Source organism: Platichthys flesus, chromosome 17 (assembly GCF_949316205.1).
Source record: "Platichthys flesus chromosome 17, fPlaFle2.1, whole genome shotgun sequence".
Lineage (NCBI taxonomy): Eukaryota > Metazoa > Chordata > Actinopteri > Pleuronectiformes > Pleuronectidae > Platichthys > Platichthys flesus.
In genome coordinates this window covers 15925934-15947803 of record NC_084961.1, presented here as the reverse complement: position 1 = coordinate 15947803, position 21870 = coordinate 15925934, and the positions used below count along the sequence as shown (strand labels likewise).

General features: G+C 41.1%; 2 protein-coding genes and 1 long non-coding RNA gene across 3 annotated transcripts; 2 read left to right on the top strand and 1 right to left on the bottom strand.

The window, feature by feature from the left end:
- The first annotated feature begins 9107 nt into the window (after nucleotides 1-9107).
- On the top strand, nucleotides 9108-14316 carry LOC133972016 (eukaryotic translation initiation factor 4 gamma 3-like). The gene is made up of 8 exons (XM_062409192.1): nucleotides 9108-9353; nucleotides 10017-10169; nucleotides 10458-10655; nucleotides 11269-11418; nucleotides 11506-11739; nucleotides 12432-12536; nucleotides 13049-13125; nucleotides 13450-14316. The coding sequence occupies exons 3-8, from the start codon at nucleotides 10521-10523 to the stop codon at nucleotides 13457-13459; spliced, it is 711 nt and encodes a 236-aa protein (XP_062265176.1). The 5' UTR covers nucleotides 9108-9353; nucleotides 10017-10169; nucleotides 10458-10520; the 3' UTR covers nucleotides 13460-14316.
- Nucleotides 14317-14318: 2 nt separating this feature from the next.
- LOC133972017 (uncharacterized) lies at nucleotides 14319-15661 on the top strand. The gene is made up of 3 exons (XR_009924416.1): nucleotides 14319-14694; nucleotides 15144-15225; nucleotides 15376-15661. It is a non-coding gene; the product is annotated as an uncharacterized LOC133972017 (long non-coding RNA).
- Nucleotides 15662-21023: 5362 nt separating this feature from the next.
- LOC133972747 (gap junction beta-3 protein-like) lies at nucleotides 21024-21737 on the bottom strand. The gene has a single exon (XM_062410324.1). It carries the CDS (start codon nucleotides 21735-21737, stop codon nucleotides 21024-21026), a length of 714 nt encoding a protein of 237 aa, XP_062266308.1.
- Between the last annotated feature and the right edge of the window lie 133 nt (nucleotides 21738-21870).

The window sequence follows — 21870 nt, the reverse complement described above, 5'->3', positions numbered from 1 at the left end:
AAGGAATTGCAGTATCAAATTTGGCGCCATATAGACATGCAGTAAGTTCAATGATGAAAAAATAATCTAATAAACAGGTGATCAGCGCTCTGTAGCAGTTTGCTGGGACTCATAATGAAGTTGATGTTGTCACCTTCATTTGCTGTAGCTCAATTAATTGAAGGTTACTTTAATGGTTTCAGAAAGAGCTGCAACCTAGTATCACCACAGGCCAAGCAAACAGGCAGGTTTAGAGCAGCTCCAAATGCTCTAATGTAATTAGCTATATTTACCTCTAGCTATCTAAGAGCACTTCAGTTTCTAAGAGCACATGATCCTTTGAATAAAATTTGATGCTGTTTCAGTTTTTTTTTTATTTACAGCTATTTGTGTAAATAAATCATGAGACCCTCTGTGCCATATCAACACTAAAAGTATAATATCCACAAGAAATAATGTGTTTTGTAGTGTGACCACACATTGATCTAATATCCTATTACTCTTACCACACAGGAGCTGAGGAAGTACAAAGAGAATTAAAAGGACACAGAGGTGTTGATATCAGCACTGTCAGCCATGCAGGACAAGACCCAGCACCTGGAGAACAGCTTCAGTGCTGAGACCAGGATCAAACTGGACCTCTTCTCTGCACTGGGAGGCAGCTGGAGATAGCAGAAGGTAAGTGGGGACTGTGGGGATAAAGTGAAATAAGCATTGTAGAAGCTACAGAATCCGTCTGTGGTTCCTTACATCAGGGTGGAGGTGAGCGTGCAATGTCCTCGAGTTCTCAGTCAGGCTTCACCGGCCACTCCTCCAAATTTGGGCATTTCTGGTTTCAAAAATCTTCATGAGCTAAAATACTATTTGAGTTCTCAGGGATTCAGTTTGAAAGGTCCCCCCCCACGCTCTGTACTCTGTGTAATTAACGTCTCTTCATCCTCCATGTCCTCCAGGCCAGAACCACCAGAGGGAGCAGGAGATCGCAGGGCTGAAGCAGAAGATAGCCGAGGTGATGGCGGTGATGCCGAGCCTGTCTTACTCGTCGGACAGCAGCAACCTCAGCCCCGTCACCCCGCACTACTCTTCCAAGTTCATGGACAATAGTCCCTCCTCCCTGGACCCCAACGCCTCAGTCTACCAGCCCCTCAAAAAGTGACTCTGACGTCCACACTTTGTGTCAGACAGAACTTTTTCTCTTTCTTTATTTCAGTGACGTTCTCAGTTCTGGCTTTTTGTTTTTCAGTTTACCAGCCCCTCACAAACACACACATTCACACACACACAGACAAACACATTACACACAGCCCCTCTATATATGTGTACTTAGATTTTGGTTCTATTGTGAGAACTATTATTTTTTAGGGGGTTGTGTACAATCAGATTCTTTTTGTTTTTACTATTGAGTTTTGGGATTTAGCCATTAGACGGCATTATCTGTTTAAAGGGGGAGGAAGGAACATGCAATTTGTTGGCCAAACTTTTACTTAAGAGCCATCATGCATCACGTCATGTCAGTCTTCTTTTGCTGTACAGTATGAATCCCCCCCACAGCCATACTCACTTCTATATTGAACTCACTCCCAGACCTTTTTATTTGAAAACAACAATTGGCCTCCATGATTGTTTACATAAAGACAGAAGACGTGTTTAGATGTGTAAAGTAAAGCCAGGTGTGAGATACATGAATGTAAAACTATTCATGTTTTGATATTGCCATCTTATCAAATCAGTGATTGTTTGTTTTGTAACGTTTCAGTTCACTTACACCGATGTACATTTCCTAGAAGATAGTGATATTGAGCAGGTACACGTTTGCTATATTCTTCAGATATTCTAGTACAATTTTGGCCCTTAATGCTGGAATTTAGTAGATTCTCCAGGATTATTATTAAGTGGATGAAGCAGATTCCGTTTTGTCTGAAAATTAAATTAAAATGCTGTTCGATTCGAACCTGGCACTGCCACAAGCGTTCACCTGTTTGCTGCCGAAACCTTTCCTCTCCCTCTGGACCAAATTAGAACCCGTTACGCCATATTGTCCACTGGATTTAATGATGTCAAGGTAACCAGTCGTTACCATTATTTGCAGATCTTACAGTGCCTTTCAGTTTCTCGTTTTCAGACGCAGAAACCACATACCTGGGATCTAAAAGCATCAGACTTCAAAATCGTCCCTTTTTCTCTATGGCTGTGAATCGCCTGATTTCTCACAATCCCAAAATTTCAATTCAGTATTCAAAAGTTGAAGTGTCACCTCCGAGACGTTCTATCGCTTTGAGCTCATTTATCTTCGCAAAACTTAAAAGGGAAGACCTTACTTTGGACAAGGTGCATGACATTTCACAGTGACACAGTATTGGTATGCCAGACACCAGCCAAACCGATTGTCTATTATCATGCCCTAGTCTCGGCATTTAGCTGTTTACAAAAATGTACATTAAGATATTATATTGTTTGTTTCTATTCCGTTCTTAAGTGCCAAGTGTTGATGTTCGGTTTACATCCATACTTTGATCGATGTAGCTAGCATAAGGTTTGCAGAAGAGTGCTGTCATTTTGTTTTGTTGTCATAGGGACTTATCGGGGTGGTGTTGGGTTTACATGGCGCTGGGCTAATCTTGATGACGCAGCAGATGGTCAGTCGGACCGATTGTGTTATTCACTCGTTCATTTATTTGTTCCAGACCTTTAATTGAGAGGCACCACTTTGATATCTCCCATCATGTTCAGTTGATTTCCCAAACGTCCACCAGGAAAGATTCAGTGAATGTGTTGTGTTGGGGGAACGGTTACCCCTGAACCGTTTGACCATGTTGTGCTGTCATGTTTCCTACCTGGGGGAGAAAAAAAATAAGTATTTTTTTGTGGTTGCTCTTGGTTGAAAACAAGTGCTTTATTTAATTTCATCTTTGTTCCACCATGCTTATTTTCTCAAAGTGAAGGTGGCTATGTCACCCTCCTCACTGTGACCATCACTATTAAAGGAAGTCTTGCTGGTGGCAATGCAAGCTGTTAAGTCTGAGTTTGTGTCATTTACTGTGTGTCTGGTTTTACTCTTTCCAGCTCAAATGTGACATTTTTTGGTCTGTGACATCAAAACAAGAAAGCTACTCTAGTCAATGTATTTTGCTTATTTTATCTATTTCTAGTTATATTTCAAATTTTACTACAGTAAGTGCAACTGATTTGTGTGCCAACCTTTTCTGTCGTAACAATTAACAACAGTTAAAAGGTATCCAAACAATCCTTTTCAATTTTTATTACAAGTCTTAATTCAAAAGCTACAATTCCATGTAGCTGACAACTGCTTGCAAGCTGTTAGTTAGGGCCCGAGCACTGAATGGTGAGAGTCTCTACTGAAGTTTCAAGGATTCTTCTTCTTATTATTATTATTATCGTGACGAAACTGAATTGGCTTTTTGAGGGCTTTAACATGCTGAACTTCTTACCAAACTTTGCAGCAAATTAGAAAGTGGTGAAAGTGTACGTATTTAGGAGTAATTTGAAATGGGTGTGGCAAAATGTCTCAACAGCGCACCCTGGAACCAGGCCCTTAGGTTTCCCTTTGATCGATCTTCACCAAAATCGGAACACAGGTGTATTGTGACCAGTCATAAAAAAATGTCTCAAGGGATATTGTGAAAAACGCAAAAAGGGAACCCGCCATTTTCCATTTAGTGGCCATTTAGGCCATATGCCAAAGTTTTACTGTGAAGTCAGAAGTCAAAGATATAAGGGACTGACTTTAGTTATTCAGTTATTGATGAGAATTATATTAAGATAATGACTGATATCGTTTTATTGCCTAGCTCCCTGTACTATTTGCAAACTTTGGCTTTAACTTTGTCAACTCAACTCCAAGGGCTGGGTCATATATCAAGAAATGACACATTCGTTTTTTATTGTAAGTTTAGAATTCAGGCCTACTTGTCGTCCCTAAAGTCTCTAAGAGTAGAGCAGGAGCCAGAGCTTTTAGCCATCAAGCCCCTCTGCTGTGGAATAATGTACCGCTTATAGTTCGGGAGGCAGACACCATCTGTTCATTTAAGAGAATGCTCAAAACCTTCCTTTTTGATAAAGCTTATAGTTCGAGCTAATTATTGCGACAGAACTTAACTTGTTCTATTTTATGACACATGACACACAGAGCTTCTTTTTCCAGCTTCTGCTTCCTCTTCTCCATCCCTAGTCCCCTTCCCCGGAATCCCTTTGCTTTATCACCCGCAGATCCAGGGCCTCTGTGGCCGCACCATGGATTGCGGTTTTTGGATCGCGCATCCGGGCTTGCGGTGGTGGATCCAGTATGGCGGATTCTGTGCCATGTGGGCTGATTGTGGTGCTGGAGGCTATACAAAAAAAAAATTGATTGATTGATTGATTGACAAATTCACACTTGCATACATGGAACATTTTTTACCCATGTGTGTTAACTTGATGTAGTAATACAAAAACTATTTTAGTTAAAAAATTAAGACCGAAAAAATGAATATAAAGATTTGTGGTAATAAAAAACAAGATATTTAAATGAATACTTAAGTAATATTAAAAAATAAAATTAATAGATTTAAAAAGATATTGCAAAGAAGCACAGCCATTCATGAAATAACATGTGTAATGAATAAGGTTCATTTTTGACCCATGTTGTGCTTTAGAAGGGTAGTGATATAAAAATGATTTTTATTAAAAAAGTAAAAAAGGACAAATGAAAAATAAGAGTTTCTGATGATCAAAAACCAGTTAGTTGAGGAATTCCTGGAATTCTGAATGATGAAATAAATTTATTGCAAAGATATTCACATTTAAAACTCCATCGGGTCACTTTTGACCCATGTTGTGTATCAATGGTTTACAGGCAGATTTTTGCTCTTGAGTGATGGTATATGTCCTATAATGTGTCATGTTGTTCCTATGATCTTTATGATGTCATCACTCCTTCTCCACTACCTTACTGAACATCTCCTCACAACCCACCAGATTGCTACCCAGCTGCGACAGAAGCATCATCAGGTAATATACCCAACTATATCCCCCCCCCACTGCTCTCTTCTTCCACCATCATATCAGTTTGATGGTATCTGCATGCAAAAAAGGCTCCACAAGGGGCCTAAAGTCTCTGATTTGAAGCCCTGATCCACAAATTATTCCCTGGTTATTGGTAAAACTTAAAAAATTCTTATCTCACAATGTCAGAAGACAGTGACAAAAACAACTCCCTGGATCCGCCTCTTTCACCGTGTAACCGCATCTTTTCCCAGTGTCAGAAGACAAAGATATAGGGGACTGACTTTAGTTATTCTTTTATTGATGAGAATAATAATACGATAATTATTGATATTGTTTTATTGCCTAGCTCCCTGTACTATTTGCAAACTTTATTTTTAACTTTGTCAACTAAAGTCCAAGGGCTGGGTCATATATGAAGAAATGACACATTCTTTTTTTATATTAAGTTTAAAGGCAGATTTTTGCTCCTGAGTGATGGTATATGTCCTATAATGTGTCATGTTGTTCCTCTGATCTTTATGATGTCATCACTCCTTCTCCACTACCTTACTGAACATCTCCTCACAACCCACCAGATTGCTACCCAGAAGCGACATAAGCATCATCAGGTAATTTACCCAACTATATTTCCCCCCCCTGCTCTCTTCTTCCACCATCATATCAGTTTGATGGTACCTGCATGCAAAAAAGGCTCCACAAGGGGCCTAAAGTCTCTGATTTGAAGCCCTGATCCACGAATTATTCCCTGGTTATTGGTAAAACTTAAAAAATTCTTATCTCACAATGTCAGAAAACAGTGACAAAAACAACTCCCTGGATCCGCCTCTTTCACCGTGTAACCGCATATTTTCCCACTGTCAGAAGACAAAGATATAGGGGACTGACTTTTGTTATTCTTTTATTGATGAGAATTATATTACGATAATTATTGATATTGTTTATTGCCTAGCTCCCTGTACTAATGCAAACTTTATTTTTAACTTTGTCAACTAAAGTCCAAGGGCTGGGTCATATATGAAGAAATGACAAATTATTTTTTTATTTTAAGTTTAAAGGCAGATTTTTCCTCTTGAGTGATGGTATATGTCCTATTATGTTTCATGTTGTTCCTCTGATCTTTATGATGTCATCACTCCTTCTCCACCACCTTACTGAACATCTCCTCACAACCCGCCAGATTGCTACCCAGCTGCGACAGAAGCATCATCAGGTAATATACCCAACTATATCCCCCCCCCACTGCTCTCTTCTTCCACCATCATATCAGTTTGATGGTATCTGCATGCAAAAAAGGCTCCACAAGGGGCCTAAAGTCTCTGATTTGAAGCCCTGATCCACAAATTATTCCCTGGTTATTGGTAAAACTTAAAAAATTCTTATCTCACAATGTCAGAAAACAGTGACAAAAACAACTCCCTGGATCCACCTCTTTCACCGTGTAACCGCATCTTTTCCCAGTGTCAGAAGACAAAGATATAGGGGACTGACTTTAGTTATTCTTTTATTGATGAGAATAATATTACGATAATTATTGATATTGTTTTATTGCCTAGCTCCCTGTACTATTTGCAAACTTTATTTTTAACTTTGTCAACTAAAGTCCAAGGGCTGGGTCATATATGAAGAAATGACACAGTCTTTTTTTATATTAAGTTTAAAGGCAGATTTTTGCTCCTGAGTGATGGTATATGTCCTATAATGTGTCATGTTGTTCCTCTGATCTTTATGATGTCATCACTCCTTCTCCACTACCTTACTGAACATCTCCTCACAACCCACCAGATTGCTACCCAGAAGCGACATAAGCATCATCAGGTAATTTACCCAACTATATTTCGCCCCCCTGCTCTCTTCTTCCACCATCATATCAGTTTGATGGTACCTGCATGCAAAAAAGGCTCCACAAGGGGCCTAAAGTCTCTGATTTGAAGCCCTGATCCACGAATTATTCCCTGGTTATTGGTAAAACTTAAAAAATTCTTATCTCACAATGTCAGAAAACAGTGACAAAAACAACTCCCTGGATCCGCCTCTTTCACCGTGTAACCGCATATTTTCCCAGTGTCAGAAGACAAAGATATAGGGGACTGACTTTAGTTATTCTTTTATTGATGAGAATTATATTACGATAATTATTGATATTGTTTTATTGCCTAGCTCCCTGTACTATTTGCAAACTTTATTTTTAACTTTGTCAACTAAAGTCCAAGGGCTGGGTCATATATGAAGAAATGACACATTCTTTTTTTATATTAAGTTTAAAGGCAGATTTTTGCTCCTGAGTGATGGTATATGTCCTATAATGTGTCATGTTGTTCCTCTGATCTTTATGATGTCATCACTCCTTCTCCACTACCTTACTGAACATCTCCTCACAACCCACCAGATTGCTACCCAGAAGCGACATAAGCATCATCAGGTAATTTACCCAACTATATTTCCCCCCCCTGCTCTCTACTTCCACCATCATATCAGTTTGATGGTACCTGCATACAGAAAAGGCTCCACAAGGGGCCTAAAGTATTTGATTTGAAGCCCTGATCCACGAATTATTCCCTGGTTATTGGTAAAACTTACCAATAATAATCAAGAGGTGTGTTTCCTTGGTCCCATTAGAAGGATCGTGACCCACTTCTCCATTGGCAACTTCAAGTTCATCTGCGAACTATTTTAAGCTCAAGATGGAAACGGTAACCATCATGCATGACTGCGTGGTCAAGCTGCTGAACAACAACGATGACGAGTCTTTCGAGTGTCTATGCAGCCTGCTCACCACCATAAGCAAGGTCCTTGACATAGACGAGGCCAAGGTGAGCTTGTGGTAGTTGATTTGACATAAATCTTACATTTATTTTATTACGGTCTTAGAAAGGACTGAAGGGCTACAGATTGAAAGCTTTGAATATAATCTACGGGATAATATGTGTCTGATTTACAAGGAGACAGTTTCCAAGACATAAAAGAGAAAAGTTTCGGTGTTATTCAATCTCACAGCAGCTAATTTTCCAGTTTATCACTGTTCCAAGTGATAAACTGGACAATTGGTCCACTCTGTAGAATAATAATATCTGCAACCTGCTGTCTGATAGATTGAATGGAGACATGCTGAACATGAACTTCAAGTCTCAAATTAACCGTCTCTCTCCCTCTGTGTCTCACCAGCCTCAGATGGATCAATATTTTTACAAGATTGGAAAAATCCTCACAGAGGGGAAGATTTCATCTCATATCCGGTTGATGCTGCAGGATATTGTAGACCTGAGATTGGTGAGTGGGTCTTCACAATTTTTCTGTCATTTGCACAATTGTAAAGAGTCAAACAGTCAAATTCTTCAAAATAAGATGGATTTTACCACAGAGATTTATTTGAACAAAATACTATATATTCTGGTCATATTCTATTTAACGAATATCTACACTGCTGTTGTTAACGAGATCAAACGCTTTTTAGAAGGACTGATAAAGATAGATACATAGATCATGGCAAAGAAATATAAGAAAATTCCATAGAAACAATGAACAGGAAAAAATAGAAGAAACCTGAGGAAGACGTGATAACTATTGTGAATTCATCAGTGTGTCAGGGAATAATCCTCTGTGATTGACTGATTCCTCTGTTTATGCCAAAATGTATCTAGCACAGTGTGATCAAACCCACACATGCTCCTAATTTCTCTGATCTGTCAAAGATAAAGAGCAAAGAAATCTGTTTAACACTACAGAATCTGTCTGATTCAGGTTTGAAGTCATTGTGGTTCTGTACATTTTTTTTCTTCAGCACAACTGGGTGTCCACAGGACCCGACCAGGGTCAAAAAACCATTGATCCCAGCCACAAGGTGGCAAAGATTGAAGATCAGGAGGAGCCTAGAAAAGTGCAGCAGCATCTCCTCTCCAAAGAGACCAAGAGACAGCCAGGTCAGGCCTGCAGTCTAAATCCTATTTAAGGCTTAGAATCACATCAACACAGCTATAGTGACTCAGGAAGCCAGTCTGTAGACCTCCTGTCGCTGTAGCCTGCAGAGATGATATTGTTCCTAACAGCAGACAGGAAGCCCCCTCACTCCCTCCCATCTGCTAGCTGAGCTATAATATTTCATCTTGTAACGCAGCATGCCACAGAAACAGTCAGAGATGTCACTCTGGCTGCCACTATCACAGCTGTTTGACTCCACTGTATTTCCTGTGAACTAATCTTAAACCTGTATTTCCCTGTTTGTTTGTGTTTTTGTTTTTTTGTGTGGGTGTGTCTCCACAGATCCAAGTGAGCAGAGAGAGCAGGGCGTACAGAGAGAGGAGCCGGGCGACACTGTCCCAAAGAAGAAGGACAGCAGGACCACCGTCCCCAACAAGAAACCAACATTCTCTGAGGTTAGACGAGCTGTCCGAGGCATCGACACAGATCTTACCATTCATACAGGAGACGTGAAGCTGTTATTTACTTTCTGTCCCATATAGTTGATTTGGTCATATTTCTACATTGGAATCACAAAAACAATGACAAACAATTACCATGTGGTAACTGGTGGTGTTCCATGGAAACTTAAATCGTTGTCAGACGTGACCTCCGGATAAAATCTGGAAAATTGGCTACAGACTTCAAACATTTAAATTACTTGAGCTGAAATTTTTTTTAATGATAGTTTGATCTGAGAAAGTTGAAATGTGAATTTGAAAAAAAGCTGGACCCTAAAGCAGAGTCAGGACTTGTTAAGATTCTGATGTATAATCAGAAAAATATAATATTTTATGATTCATACAGATATTGGTAAATAAGTTTCTTACTTTTTCTACTTATTACTGATAAAAGACTCATAACAGGGGCATTTGTGTCGATTCATTCATGCTTCTCCCTCACGCCCAAGATTGTCAGTATGGCAGTGTAAGAGAGGGTAACCTAAATGATATTTATGTTGCCTTATTTATGAAACTCACACAAACTTAAACACTGGAATTGAAAATCCGTTATTTTGGCTAATTTAAAAGATATTGAGTCATGGTATAATACTTTTTTTCCCTTTCTTCCTGGTAAAGGTTATAAACCGTTGGGCGCAGCGACCACAACCAGGGGAGATCATCGTGAGCCTGTCTGTGGATCAAGTTGTTAAGCCGAAGACATCAGAGAATGCCCTGACACCAGGCAGGAATAGGGAAATCCAAGCGGAACCAAAGTCAAAAGGAACACAGGTACGACCAAATATACACAAACGTTAATCCACAAAGCAGTGAGCACCTATAGAAATTACATTTAAAAACTTTACTGATAATTAATGTTAGTCTACGTGACGGAAGTATTGGAAATTCCCCAAAAAATGTTGTTTAAATCTGTAAATATAGGAAAATCATTGTGAGTATTTAATTTCCGTATTACTAGTAACTTTACAATAGGACTAGTTTTTCATGTGGAGCGAGTGATTGGTCTTTGTGCTTGATGACCTCAGAGTTTAAGTACCTGTTATGGCCTATTCCCATCAGGACCTGTTCAAGAAGGTCCGCAGTATCCTGGACAAGCGGACGCCTTATAAGTTCAACCAGCTGATGAAGCTGGTGACGGACGTGACCATCGACACGGAGGAGCGGCTCAAAGGAGTCGTGGACCTCGTGTTTGAGAAAGCCATCGACGAGCCCGTCTTATCGGTGGCCTACGGGAACATGTGTAGCTGCCTCGCCGAGGTAAGCAGGTTGCCTATTTGATCAGAGAAGTGTGTCGACTTTGGAACGATAGAGTCTTGTGTTTGTAATGTAAATTGTCTGAATTGGATTCAGAGCGCTACATAATAATAGCTATTTCCTAAATTACCGCATTCACCAGATGCAGTAAATGGATCAATTGGTTCATATTCAGCTCGGCCTTGATGCAGAATAATGCTGTGAAAAGAGACACAATTCAGTAGAGTGTGATGATGAGGTTTTATTGTTTTGATGCCTCTAGAGTCTACACCAGACGACACACACTATTTATTAAGAAGTTTGAAAAACAGTCAAAAATAATCCTTTAAAACACAATTCATGAAACGTGCATATCCTTTATTATAGACTCTATTAACAAGAGTTCTAGAGAAACTATTACATGTTCTGTCTGCCATCATTTGATAAAATAACCTTAAATATATATCAGTCATTCAAGTCGAAATAATCCAGATACGAAAATGTTAATTTGTCGATATATAAAAACAAATGTTAAACCCGCAGAAAACTCCAGTTTTTTAAGGGTTAGTTCATTACTAATTTTATTTTAATGTTCATGTTCTCTACTGAATTCATTCCACTTACTGTTCATGTGCAGCTCAAAGTGCCCATCCCTGATGAACCCAATAGCACAGTGAGCTTTATCAAGCTGCTGCTAAGTCGTTGTCAGCAGGAGTTTCAGAAAGACAACGAGGATGATGATGTGGTAATAAGGACGAAGCAGAAGAAGCTGGACTCTGCTGCACGAGTAAGTGTGACACTGGATCTTTACCGAAACGTCTTTTAGTTTCTGTTTCAACTCTGTTCAAGAGGTTTGTTTTCTTGGTCCCATTAGAAGGATCGTCACCGACTCCTGTTAGAGCTACAGGAGTTCAAGGATATTATCCGGCGGCGTTCAATTGGCTTCGTCAAGTTCATCGGCGAACTGTTCAATCTCAAGAAGATAAAGGCACCCGTCATGCATGACTGCGTGGTCAAGCTGCTGCAGAACCAAGACAACGTGTCTTTAGAGTGTCTGTGCAGCCTGCTCACCACCATCGGAAAGGACTTTGAGTCAGAGGAGGCAAAGGTGAGCTGGTGGTAGTTCATTTGACATAAATCTTAATTTTATTTTATTACGGTGTTAGAAAGGTCTGAAGGGCTACAGATTGAAAGCTTCGAATATAATCTACAGGATAATATGCGCCTGGTTTACCTTTCCAAAATTTAATATTAAGAGAAATGCGTTGTTTGTGGGATGAAGATGTTTTTTTAACTTTTTGATAGCATTGTTTTTGACATTAGTGCAGCAGAAGATCAGTTCATGTCTCTGCTTTCATCCCACCGAGATGTATTCTTCTGCACGTGTCAAATAAGTGATTTAAGAGGTGATTCTGATTTACAAGGAAACAGTTTCCAAGACATAAAACAGAAAAGTTCCATTGTTATTCAATCCCACAGCAACTGCTTACAAGTAGCTTATGTGGAAATGGGAATATTTATAACGTGGTAGTTTCCTCAGCACGGAGCTTTAATGGTGAACGTTTACAGTGAATTGCCTCTGTTTGTTTCTGGCTATTACCGTTTTCATGCTGCTGTTGATTAAATGTTCCGGTTTCAATTCAGGCGGTCAGGACTGTTCCAAGTGATAAACTGGACAATTGGTCAACTCTGTAGAATAATAATATCTGCAACCTGCTGTCTGGTAGATTGAATGGAGACATGCTGAACATGAACTTCAAGTCTCAAATGAACTGTTTCTCTCCCTCTGTGTCTCACCAGCCTCGGATGGATCGGTATTTTTTCCAGATTAAAAAAATCGCCAGAGAGAGGAAGACGTGCAATCGTATACGGCTCATGCTACAGGATATTGTAGACCTGAGATTGGTGAGTGGGTCTTCGCGATTTTTCTTTCATTTGCACAATTGTAAAGAGTCCAACAGTCAAATTCTTCAAAGTAAGATGGATTTTACCACAGAGATTTATTTCAACATGATACTATATATTCTGGTCATATTCTATTTAACGAATATCTACACTGCTGTTATTAACGAGATCTAACGCTTTTTAGAAGGACTGATAAAGATAAATACATACATCATGGCAAAGAAATGTAAGAACATTCCATAGAAACAATGAACAGTAAAAATAGAAGAAACCTGAGGAAGACATGATAACTATTGATCTTTAATCAATTCATCTGTGTGTCAGGGAATATTCCTCTGTGATTAACTGATTCCTCTGTTTATGCCAAAATGTATCTAGCACAGTGTGATCAAACCCACACATGCTCCTAAATTCTCTGATCTGTCAAAGATAAAGAGCAAAGAAATCTGTTTAACACTACAGAATGATTCAGTTTTGAAGTCATTGTGGTTCTGTACATTTTTTTTCTTCAGCACAACTGGGTGTCCAAAGGAGGAGCCAAGAAAAGTACAGCAGCAACTCCTCTCCAAAGACACCAAGAGACAGCCAGGTCAGGCCTGCAGTCTAAATTCTCTTTAAGGCTTAGAATCCCATCGACACAGCTATTGTGACTCAGGGACCCAGTCTGTAGACCTCCTGTCCCTGTAGCCTGTAGAGATGATATTGTTCCCAACAGCAGACAGGAAGCCCCCTCCCTCCTTCCCATCTGCTAGCTGAGCTATAATATTTCATCTTGTAACGCAGCATGCAACAGAAACAGTCAGAGATGTCACTCCGTCTGCCACCTTCACCGCCGTTTGACTCCACTGTATTTCCTGTGAACTAATCTTAAACCTGTATTTCTCTGTTTGTTTGTGTGGGTGTGTCTCCACAGATCCAAGTGAGCAGAGAGAGCAGGGCGTAGAGAGAGAGTAGCCGGGCAACACCGTGCCCGTGAAAAAGAACAGCAGGACCGCTGAAAAGAAATAAGCTGCTATTTACTTTTGAAGATTTGAAATGTTTATTTGAATTAAAGCTGGAACCTAATGCAGAGTCATGACTTGTTAAGATTCTGCTGTATAATCAGAAACATATAATATTTTATGATTTATACAGATATTGGTAAACAAGTTTCTTAGATTTTCTACTTATTACTGATAAAACACTCATAACAGGGGCATTTGTGTCGATTCATTCATGCTTCTTCCTCACCCCGGCAATTTCACGCCCTCATCTCAGAGTAAATAAATTCAACAATATACATAATGATTTGTGTAATGAGTTTAATATTGTAAAAATGTATCTAAACAATAGAAATTGAATATAGTATATTTTGTGAAATCAGCAGTGACCTCTGAGTAGAAATTGATCACAGACAACGTGAAAAGTTGTGTGGCTAATTTTTTTGTGCCCGATGGTCTCTGCTGAATCTGGAGGCTGTTTTGAAAACTCCATCTCTGACTTCCTCGTCTGTAGTTCCTGTTCTCTAGCCGGAAAAATATACATAGGGTCAGGATTGGATCCCATAACTGTTTATGATTAATCCTTGGAATTGTAACAACCGGGCTGTTTGTAAAAACTTTCCTTGCTCCCATCTGATCTGCATCACTGTAGTTTACATGTCCGGCAGTGCAAAGGTGGCACAAAGGATCCATGAGGTACTGCAGAATAGAAGGAAAACAGACTTTGTGGGATCTCTGCCTGCTGGATGCACTCTGACATGTTTCAGTGTAGAACAGGGAGCACACTTGTTCACTAAGCCGATGGGTCAACTCATGTTTACAAAATACAAGGTATGGTATGGATGCAGTAATGTGGTTGGGACTTGTCCTTGCTTAACATTGGGCATTGCAGAATTCAGACAGTGCTTTGGAAAGAAGCTTAGTTCTCCCTCTGCTGGACATTTTGAGAACACGGAAGAGTGGAAAACCAACTGTAGATTTCAGTCTAAACCTTTAGACTTTTCCTTTCAGATTTTCTACTATTGTCATCTGTAGTTTTTATTGCTGGAAATCTGACGAGTGATCATAATCGCTTCTCTTTCTGCAGCCTCAAATGGACGAGAAGATCCAGCTTGGCCCCCAGGCTCAAGTCATATTGGTGAAGGCTAGCAGTAAAGGAGCCAAGGCCAGTGACTCAGGTGAGGTCACACCACATGACTGTTAAAGCTGTCGGATCACTGTGCAGTTCACACTACATGACCTGCTGATCAGGAGTCTTGTAACTGTTTGGAGTTCAACACTTAACGATTGAAGGGTGTCACACACTTCACAATGTTTTGGCTTTTCTGCTCTGTTTAGCTGTAGTTGTCACTGATTCATCTCAGATATTAAGCCTGTTAGAAATCTGGGAGTCTGATAGTCTTTCCTTTTTACGAGAATTTCCTTCATTATGTTCTAAAAAAGGTTTTTAAATTGAACTTGATGAAACCCTGATATAAAAAGTAACTTACAGCATATCCTGTATACGGAGTCAGGTGAAGCATCTTCCTCTTAATGACTGGACCTTGACTCTGATCATCCACAATTGTTATTTTTCACTTATCTCTCTGATAACGTTTCATCTCTGCGGGCCTCAACCGCTTCTCAGGGCTGCAGTCCAGCCCTTCACCTCAACCCTCCAACGCTCCTACACAAAACACAGACTCTGACGCAAGGAAAACTCTGTGAAGGTATGAGTTGACAACCCTGTGTGATTTTAAGGGCAGTGATGATCATTTGTAGTAGGTTCCAAAATGGTTCAAAAGCTTTATATTCAGAGCTTCTCCTTTAAAATGACATCCTTCCTGACTCTTTGTTTATTCGTCCCCCACCAATCGCAGCACAGGCAGAAAGTGAAGAAAGCGCGGAAGGCGTGGCCCTTAAGTCCGTCACGGCCTTCTTCACCTGGCTGCGGGAGGCGGAGCAGGAGTCTGAAGATAATTTATGAGGGGAGACCCCAGGGGGACATGGCGTAGTAGAACTACGTGTGCGTGAGCAGGACGACATGTTTACGGGTGGAATTTTTTTCTGCGGTTGGGTTCTGAAACAGGCCGCCATTTTGAGTTTGGATTCCAACAGCGGAAGTGCTAAATACCTGTATTAGACATAGATAATGTTTTTGTTTAAATTTCCACTTACTTTTCTTTTGCAACTTTATAAGAAGAAACTTAAAAGATGCATGTGTTCTCTTTGAATAAACAAACTTTCAGATGAAAATGATGTTTCCTCGTTATCTCGTTATATTTCTTAGTTTATGATGAAGAACAAGAGACGGTCACATGTGTTTTCATGAATTTATTTCACTTCCATGAAAAATATCTTTACAGTGAATTGAAACCCTCACAGATCAGATCACATGTCGCCTGAGGAGAGACTGTGTCATTAATCTACAGTTTATTGAGACTTTAGTCAAACTCTGTGTTGTTGCATTAAGATGTTTGATGAAGTTCAGACTCTTCATCTGCACTGAGTGAAACCATCATCACTATTATTATTTATTTATTACGTAATCTGGAGTATTTGGAAATGGGCGTGGCAAAATGGCTCAATAGCGCCACCTGGAACGCAGCCCCTAGGTTTCCCAACGACCAATCTTCACCAAAATCAGAACACGGGTGTATCCTGAATATTCATACAAAAAAGCCTCAAGGAGCATTGAGGAAGCCCGCCATTTTGGAGTAGCCTGGATGCCAGACGAATTTAGCCCCGCCCACAACATTTGAGGTCGGGAAGTTCGGTCTGGAGTCGCTCCGTTGGGGAGAAATTATGCCCGGTTCGAAATCATCCGGACCAATCAGATTGTCAGGGCGGGCTTTATACGATGATGGACAGATGATCAACGGTAACGTAATCAACTACGTCATCAAAGTGCACTTGGGTTGACGTTGTTTTCCACAAACATGCCTGCCGCTCGAGAGCTGAGATGTGTAGATGCTGCCATTGAGTCTGTTTTAGGAGACATCGACAGAGCATTCATTTTGAAAGAGGAACAGATAAACACGATCAAGGCATTTGTAGATCGAAAAGATGTTTTTGCCGTCGTTCCTACGGGATTCGGAAAAAGATTAATCTATCAGCTGGCCCCGATGGTCGCGAAGACGATGGGACACGGGAATGTCGCGTTCCAACCTTGTTATTAAATTCTTACAGGACCGACAAATGCGATACGATTTAAACGGAGAACTTGTTTGTACGTGCATTCACCTTTACTGTAACTGACTGCTACACCTGCCACTTTATGCATACTGTTTTATTCTGTTATTTTGTGTTGGGCTTATTTTGTTTTACACTTAGCAACTCCCCTCGCATAAATACCTGCAGTTTAAGGAGCGGCCCTTGTTAATAGACGCACCAGATCCCTCGCTTGCGGACTAGTGCAATAAGACACCTGCCGTACAGCCCCGGCACAAGGATAGGAGCAGGAACTACGACCGGACGCGGGCTGTGCAGCATTTCTCAAAAACTATAGTTTAACACCCCTCGCCAGCGGAACGAGGTAAGGAAGCCGGTCCCATTTACTTTGCTGCAGGTAGCGCGAAATGGGAGTCGCTGTTACGTTAACGCATCAGAGTTGTCTTGTGGTGATTTGTTTGTTGTTGATTTAAATTTGATTAAACGCCATCACAAAACAAGCTTATGTATCTTAGACATATTTGGTCCAATCATGTGCAAACTAGACATATACGAAAAGAGTCGAAATCTGATGACATCTACACAGAAATCGTGACTTAATATCACAGCGCCCCCTGGTGGATACGAGAAATGTCTTGTTTTTATATCGTCTTACACTTGGATGTATTCCTCCTCATCCACTTTTCGCAACCATGTCAAACTGTATCAAATGGGTTTCAAGACATGATAATGTAGTCATCGGATTACTGGAACTCTTCTTCAAACACCTTATTAATGGCCTGGCATCAAAGTTCATCTGTCATGTTCTGTCTGTTTAGTTTGTTTATTTCAGCCTCTGTGTTTTCTGTTTCCTGTTTTATTTTGTAGTCTCTGTTTCTTGTGGGTTATTTCTGTCTTCACTTCCTGTCTTGGTGATTCACTTCTCATGTGTTGCACCTGTGGCCAATTACCCCTGCCTTCCCTGTGTGTATTTAAGCCTCTGTCCTTCCCGTTGTCCTCTGTCGGATTGTCTGTTTTGCTTCCTGTTCTTTCTACCAGTGTTTGTCTGTGGTTCTTGTTTTTGTTCCTCGTGCCGTCTGGTGAAGGATATTGCATGGTGCTGTTCTTTTCTGCGTTCCTGCCCTGTCCTGATCTCCTGAGCCTCTCGTGTAAGCCTCCTTTCGCTTTTGTTTAGTTTAAGACTCTTTTTGTATTAAATACACTTTTTGTTAAACATCTCTGCTCCTGGGTCCATCTACCTTCCACAAACCGTGACAGTACAATCCGACCAAGATATGAACTCAGCAGAGATTAGTTTGTTTCGGGATCAAGTTTTTCATTTAGAATTTTTGGTTGAGCTGCATTTTCCGGGACCCCAGAGCAAGTCAGAGACCCTGGTTGTGCAGGACCGGCTAAAGAGACTCCGTAACCCTCCAGCCCCAGCCCCAGCCCTGGATGCAGGAAGCCGTCTGGCTCTGGGTGGATCCCGGAGCTTGCAAAGTGTGTCTGGTATGGAGGGCAGATGCAGAAAACCCTCACCTCTATAGCCTGCTCAGAGGAACCAGCCACCAGTCTCATCCGCTGACCGGTACATGGGGGGCCGTTGGGCTTGTGGAGGACCCTGCAGCATCAAAAGGCTTCTGGTGTGGGTGGTGGATGTTTGAGAGGGGGCATCCACAGCAGAAGCCTCTCTCTCCAGAAGCATGCTCACAGGCACCAGCCGCCTCCAGCCCCGACTGGGCCCAAGCCAGACCCAGTCCCTGCTCCGCGCCGTAGGGTCCAAGTTGATGTCTCTCGTTCTCCGACGTCAGTGGTCCTCACAGCGGCATCGGCTCCAGTCCCTGCTCCACGCCGGAGGTTCCAACCTGACGTCCCATGTGTTTCAACGTCAGAGGTCCCCGCGGCACCTGCTCCAGTCCCTGCCCCGCACCAGAGGCGTCCGGCTGGCGTCTCTCCTCTTCAGGCGTCAGAGGCTCCTGGCTGACGTCCCCTATGTTCTGGCTTCAGAGGTCCTCGCGGTGCCAGCTCCGGTTCCTGCCCCTCGTCCAGGGCAGAGGTCAGAGCTCTTGCCCTCTGTCCCTGACCGGTCTTCGGACCACCCGCCTGAGGAGCTCCCGTGCTTGACTCTTGACCACCCTTCTGAGCCTCAGGACTCTCACTTTGAGCGCCCACGGTGCTGCCCTCCTGAGCCTAAGAACAATCAGAGGGAACCACCTCGTAATTTAACACTATGGTTTGTTTGTGTCCATCAGTTCTTCTGAAGTGAAGCTGTACCCAGTGGTGGGAAGTAACGAAGTACAAATACTTTGTTATTTTACTTAAGAAGATTTTTCACTATTTGAGCTTCAGCATCTGGAGTTGGAAATGTTTACAAATATGCCTTATATGTATATTTTTGTTATAATTTCTCAGTCAGTTGAAATAAATCCTGATGAAAATATTTGTGGGTTTCTTGTGTCTGTAAAGGCGATAGGAGAAACATTAACATTAAAGAAATTATCAAAGAGTATTGCAATAGATGGGGGCGTGTTGGATGACACGCCCTACTCTCCCTCTGATTGGCTAGTAATCCTTATTGACGCCAGAGCTATAAATTGGTGTTTAGGAATGAGAACCGTCAGAGTTAGGGTCAGGGGTTAGCCAATCAGAATCAGTGTAGGGGCCGAGCATTGTCATCATACTGGGAGTCCTGACACTCTTCACAACAGCTGATGCTCCTGGACAGGTATGGGCCGAGCAATTTTAATATTTCAGAATTGAAAAGTATTAGGCTGTTGTTAATAATTACAATGGAGCAGAGTTTATATTTCATCCTAACGTTTCAGTTTGGTGTGAAACGTTAAGAATATATAGTACAGTGTGCTTACTAACGTGAATGTGAAATCTCAACATATAGCTCAGTCCGCTGCAAGAAGTCATTAACACCACATTTAAAGCATAGATCAAACTAAGTTGTATGGATGTATTTTATTTATATTTATTGAAAATAATGAATATGCTACTATGCACCACAAAACATTACTTTGATATTTTTTGTTCTATTGAGGTTGGAGTAACCAGCATCCCTCCACCAACCCTCCATCATCCCTACCAACCAACCACCCATCAGCCTGTCTTGTGGCAATGTCGATTTATCAGAAGGATAAATAAAGAACAATAACACATCCTCAACAAATCAGGACATGTCGTTTTTAAACGAGCGTTAGATATATTTCACTAAGTGAGTACTGTATGAGACTATATTTGTTTGAACACTTACATTCAAGAGTTACTAAAGTTTGGGAATCGATAGTCAATAACAACCGTTTTAAATCTCACTGTATGAAGTTTTTCTTAAAACAGCTCCAGTGGTTAATATTCATCTTTTACCGGTTTGAGCGTGTAATGCTTTTATTTTGAAAAGTTGCCAATCACCAATCGTTGATTAAATTTCGAAAAACTTTAATGCAGATGCAGGTAACAAACTCATCCAATCTCACCTAAGATATTATAAAGTTACTAATCACAGGATCTATGGTTAATTCATATTGTGGTTATTCAACATAAATTAGTGAGCAATCATTAAAGAACTCAACCATGTGATTGGGATAATTGAATGGATCATGTTTGCTGGAACCTTCAGAACATGATTATGTAGTAGGCCTTTTACCGCCACCAGGTGGAGAATTGGCGCCTTTACAAGAGGAGAGAGCGGATCTTCTTTCTCAATAACGAGCGTTTACTGTGATTTATCACAGGTAGGGAGAAAAAACGTTATTCTCAGTGGTTTGACATTATAGCCAGCAAATACAAAAACAAATAGTTTCAGTTTCGGTCAAGGATATATTAACAATGGTTACAAATACATGAGAGTCTCCCTTTATTTGAATGATCAATAACTTTTATTTCACAGGGTCATTCTGAAAGAATAAAATATTGTTACAACATAGATACATTCAAATAGAAATTATATGTAACATTTAAATAACCTTAAGGGATATTTTCACAGAATGCACACGTGCCCAAATGTTCCTTAAAATAATATACTGCAATTATTCCTCTCGTCCATGACGTCAAAGTAGAGATCACCTTCTAATGTAAAGACAATGTGGGACAATATCCACCTGGGAAAAAATATGTTCAACAGAGGTTTCTGTTTCTGAGTTGGGTAAACCAAGTAGAAATCCTCAGTCCTCTGAATCTCACAGGGCGGGACCTCCACACACCCAAAGTGGACAGGAGGAACAACTATGTGCTCGAAGACATGTGAGTATTTTAGTCAGTCAGACGTGAAAAAAAGCTCACCTATCTTTTAATTGTGAAGAAAATTCAATATTTTTTCAAACTGAGTTATTTTTAAACATTTTGTTTTTCTACTGGCTCTATATAGTAGAGAGGACTAGCAGCCATCACAGCTCAGCCCAGACTGGATCTTTCTTGATGGAGTGTGGGCCATGCCTCGCTGTTTGAGAGTCACCATCCGGAACGCAATCAGATATAAAATCTCACAGATGTTAAGCACCACACACGCAACAGACGCCCCCACCATGAAGTAGGTGAAAACGGTCTTCTCTGTGGGCCGGGAGATGTAGCAGTCAACCAGATTCGGACAGGGACTGACATCACACTGGACTTTCCTGGGCAGCTTGAAGCTGTCGTAGATGTAGTGGAGCACGTACAGGAACAAGACCTCAAAGGTGGTTTTGATAAACAGGCTTATCAGATAGGTCCACCAGAGGCCGCCGTGCTTTTGGCCTGTGTTGTCGTATAGCCGCGTGTGCTCCCCGTGCTTGGCCTGGTACTTACGCTCCCGCTCTTCTCGATAGGCCACGTGCAGCACCACCATGAATGAGGGGCAGGTGACAAAGATGAGCTGGAGGGCCCACAGGCGGATGTGAGAGATGGGGAAGAAGTAGTCATAGCAGATGTTGGTGCAACCCGGCTGGCGGGTGTTGCAGTCAAAGTGTCCCTGGTCGTCGGCCCAGACACGCTCAGCGGCCACCACGTAGACCAACACCCTGAAGACGAAGACCACTGACAACCAGATGCGCCCGAAGGCAGTGGAGTACTTGTTGACTCCACTAAGAAGACCCTGGAGAAACCTCCAATCCATGTTCTTTTGAACAGTGACTGTTTAGATCTGTCTTTATTAACTATATCAACTGCAGAGCTGAGGAATAATAAAAAAGACAAAGATGAACTTAGTAAAAAAATACAAAAACTTTTAAAATTGTGTTAATTCTGCC

Coding starts and splice junctions, on each gene's coding strand:
- LOC133972016 (XM_062409192.1), top strand. CDS start 10,521: ATGAAGCTGGTGACGGACGTGACCATCGACACGGAGGAGCGGCTCAAA. Junction 10,656..11,268: donor TGTGTAGCTGCCTCGCCGAG/GTAAGCAGGTTG, acceptor GTTCATGTGCAG/CTCAAAGTGCCCATCCCTGA. Junction 11,419..11,505: donor AGCTGGACTCTGCTGCACGA/GTAAGTGTGACA, acceptor TGGTCCCATTAG/AAGGATCGTCACCGACTCCT.
- LOC133972747 (XM_062410324.1), bottom strand. CDS start 21,737: ATGGATTGGAGGTTTCTCCAGGGTCTTCTTAGTGGAGTCAACAAGTAC.